The sequence below is a fragment of the Cynoglossus semilaevis genome, chromosome 17 (genome assembly GCF_000523025.1).
Source record: "Cynoglossus semilaevis isolate Cse_v1.0 chromosome 17, Cse_v1.0, whole genome shotgun sequence".
Lineage (NCBI taxonomy): Eukaryota > Metazoa > Chordata > Actinopteri > Pleuronectiformes > Cynoglossidae > Cynoglossus > Cynoglossus semilaevis.
Genome location: NC_024323.1, coordinates 14,215,611 through 14,219,486, shown reverse-complemented (window position 1 = coordinate 14,219,486; position 3,876 = coordinate 14,215,611). Strand labels below are relative to the sequence as shown.

Below are 3,876 nucleotides of genomic sequence, written 5' to 3'. Positions count from 1 at the left end.
GGACGCTGCCGGTGTCCCAGGACAGAGAGAGGGGGGACGAGGAGGGAGCGCAGGCCGGACAGGGACAGACCTTCGACTGGATGAAGGTGAAGAGGAACCCGCCCAAAACAGGTGAGTCTGGGGGAGGAGGGGGGGAAATAAATACATTTATTAATGTATTTATTTATTTACCACCTGATGTAAGAGGGTGAGTTTTCTTGCGGGTCACCTTCAAGGCCGTGATCCGTGGAGCTGGGCCTGAGGTCAGTGTGTGATTTATGTTCGAGGCCCGTGGCCTCCTTCACATCCATCATGAGTGTGAGTGTCCTGTCGGTTAGAAAAACGATTATAATAATAAAATAAAGTGTTTCTGTAACACAATTAAATTAAACAAATTAAACATGAACCAGAATTATTATTATTATTATTATTATTATTATTATTATTATTGTCACCGTTGTCGCATTTATTAAAAAAAAACATTTTCCTCCTAAATTCGCCCAGTTATTTATTGAAATATTTTCAAATTTACATATTTAATTAAAAAACGTTTTTATTTTAGTTAAACAAACGAAAGTGACGACAGTAAATATGTGTATTTCTTTTAAAAACAAGTTACAAAATAGGAAATAATGAATAAATTATCTATAAACAAAAAAAACTGGATAAAACCTATAAATATATATTAGTATATTGTTATATAACATTTTACTTTAGTTTAAACACAGTCTCAGCTTCATCTCCATTTTGTTAATGATAACAACGGGTTAAAAAGTTAATTTAGTTCATAAAGAGTTTACATTTATTTATGGGATTATTCTGAGTGTCGAATTATTTACGGGCGACATTTCAGGTCCAATGGAGAGATTTGTTTTGTTCTCTCTCTCCCCCCTCTCTCCCTCTCTCTGCCTCCCCCTCTCCCTCTGCTGTAATGGATTTAACAGAGGGCTGTTTTCTCCCTGGGAAGTCAGTCCCGCTCTGTTATCTTTAAAGACCCCCCCCCTACCCCCCCCCCCCCTTCATTGTGACGTATTGGTCTCACCCTGAGAACTTCTTCACTCGAACACATGTTCGTCTGTGTTTCAGCACCGACGACATTAACATATTCGATATTAGATTCATGTTTCGAACCGTGAAAGACGATTTTCTTACGATACTTTGTTACTTTTTTTCCCTTTACTTTAACCGTGAATGCATCACGCGGAGTCCACAACAACGCCATCCGCACCAACTTCACCACCCGGCAGCTCACCGAGCTGGAGAAGGAGTTCCACTTCAGTAAATACCTGACGCGCGCCAGACGCGTTGAAATCGCGGCCACGCTGGAACTGAACGAGACCCAGGTGAAGATCTGGTTCCAGAACCGGAGGATGAAGCAGAAGAAGCGGGAGCGCGAGGGCGCCACCTGCGCCTCGGCTCACTCCTCCTCCTCCGGTACCAACAAGGACCTGGAGGACACCGACAACTCCTCCGGGTCCATGTCTCCGGGCACGTCCTCCAGCTCCGAGACGTCGTGACGTCGGAGTGACTGAGACTCTCCTAAAGTGACGTCACACCTTTAATGATCAGCTTTAGACTCTTTACGTCTGCACTCCTTCAAGGTTGGGGTCTGTCACAGGTGGATTATGGGAAAATACGGGGAAAAAATTGGTGCTGATTTGGTACTGAAGTTGCGGGAAGGGGGGGGGGGGGGGGGGGGGGGGGGGTCCAATCAGGGGCCTCAGACCCTGACCTCACACTGAAGCCACCTCGGCCAATCAAACCGCGGCGCTGTGTCTTATTTTAAAATCAAAATTGAATGTAATAGTTCAAAGTAGTGACCACTAGTGTTCAGACTGCAGATTGCAGCAAACAGAAGCGGGTCACAGAACTGGACTGGACTGGACTGGACTGGTCACGTGTCCAGGGCTGATGTTGGTTCTTAAACCTCCAGACTGATTTATTTTGTAGCATTTTTTTTATCGTCAGATTTTTACTATGAAGGTGAAGATGAACTCTTAGGGCGACACCTACAGGGCTTGAAAAGAAGCACACTGACGTTGTTATTCTTCAGTTAAAAAAAACGGAAGGTTACCGTATATTTTTAAATAAGTGGCAGCAGAAAGATCTTTGAAAATGACAATTAAAACCCGAGGTACGAGACTGGAGTTCAGATCGACTGTCATTTGGATTGAAAATGTGTAATTTTTTTTCTTTCATTTGTAGAAATAGTTTTCTTATTTATTTTTTTATATTTTGTATGAAGTGTTGTTGTGAGAGTGTGTGTGTGTGTGTGTGTCCTTGCACTACGTGGCTCTTCAGGGTTAAATGATTCAGACATTAAAAGACGTCAAATATGAAAATGAAAAATATTTAGTTTTTTGTACGTTTTTAACTAAAGGCTGTGACGCCTTCACACACTCTCAGGGCTTAACTATGGTGTGTGAGGGTGAGGGTGAGGGGGAGGGTGAGGGTGAGGGTGAGGGGAGGAGGGAGAACTGACTACTGAGAACCTCTCCAGGCTCCACACCAACATCTTCTTCTTCTTCTTCTCCTTCTGGTCGTCGTCAGGGTTAGGGTTAGGGTTAGGGTTAGGGTTAGGGTTAGGGTTAGGGTTAGGGTTAGGGTTAGGGTTAGGGTTAGGGGGAGGGTGAGGGGGAGGGGGAGGGGGAGGGAGAACTGACTACTGAGGACCTCTCCAGGCTCCACACCAACATCTTCTTCTTCTTCTTCTTCTTCTGGTCGTCGTCGTCTTCTGACCAGTTTCTATTTTGATACTTGTCTTTTTTTTGTTTTGTTTTTTTCTAAGAGAATAAATTATTGGATGTTTTTATATTATTGATCGTAGATTCTGGGAAAAACTGTATATAAAATGTTTTTTCTCCTCCACGTTTTTAGGGTCGTTTTTCACAGGGGTTTTTTTGTGTTGGGAATTTTGCAACAAAACAAATGTCCTGGAGTTCAGGATGAGATTATTTACTGTTAGGATGAAATAAATAATAATTTTGAACAAACTTTGTTTTTAGTTTGTTGTTGGTAAATTGATTTATGTTTAATTTATGTTTAATTTATGTTTAATTGACTAGTTTACCACTTTAACAAACAGATTTATCTGTTTCAGTAGCCCGTGGCCTCTGGGTGACCCCTAACACACACACACACACACACACATCAGGACTACAGTGAGGAATGTAACGGGGGCTTTCTGGGTGCAGTGGTGACCTTTTGACCCCTGAAGAGCCTCTGGGATACCTAAAGATGTAAACATACCTCTCTCCTCCTCCTCCTCCTCCTTCTCCTCCTCCAGGTCCTTCAGGCTGCTGGTACAAAGGTGACCGTGGGTGGTTGGAGCTGTCGTCACTTCTTCACCAGAGAGAGAGCGAGAGAGAGAGAGAGAGAGGGAGAGAGAGGATTGTTGTCACAGGAGTTCACAAAAAAAACAATATTCTTAAAAGTAGGTTTTGTCAAAAGGTGGCGCAACTGACAGGTCAGCTGACCGACCCACACTGAGTCACATGACCCCGTGTGTTAATTATAGCCCCAGTCCTGATAGGAGTGATTTAAAAAAAAAAAAAACTCAAACTCAGCAGAAATATTTCTGAGGTTCAAACGATCGACGGATGAAGAGTGAGAATGAAACAGGAGGAGACGAAAAATGACGGAGGCCAAAGGCAGAGGGGGGGGGGGGGGGGGGGGGGGGCTTTGAGGAAATGTGGAGATTCTTCATCGTTGACCTCATGGCGTCCGACCCCTAACTCCTGTTTTCCTTTCCATAACTCATCTCAAGTTCAACACAGGGCTGTGGGCCGAGAGCAGGGGATGATGAAGTGGTGAGGCCGAGGTTCACAAGTTCACTGTCGCAGTCACATGACTGAGTGAGTGTGGGGAGACCCCCCCCCTCACCCCCACCCCCAGACC

At 44.2% G+C, this 3,876-nt stretch overlaps 1 protein-coding gene across 1 annotated transcript in view; it reads left to right on the top strand.

Moving 5' to 3' along the window:
* Positions 1-1,568, top strand: part of LOC103393564 (homeobox protein Hox-B1a-like) — a 2,346-nt gene extending 778 nt beyond the window's left edge. The window contains 3 exon segments of the mRNA XM_025064707.1: positions 1-4; positions 7-141; positions 1,180-1,568. The exon segment at positions 1-4 is cut by the window's left edge and continues 778 nt beyond it. Of these exon segments, the coding sequence (XP_024920475.1) occupies positions 1-4; positions 7-141; positions 1,180-1,496 (456 nt within the window). The 3' untranslated portion in view covers positions 1,497-1,568.
* The last annotated feature ends 2,308 nt before the right edge of the window (positions 1,569-3,876 follow it).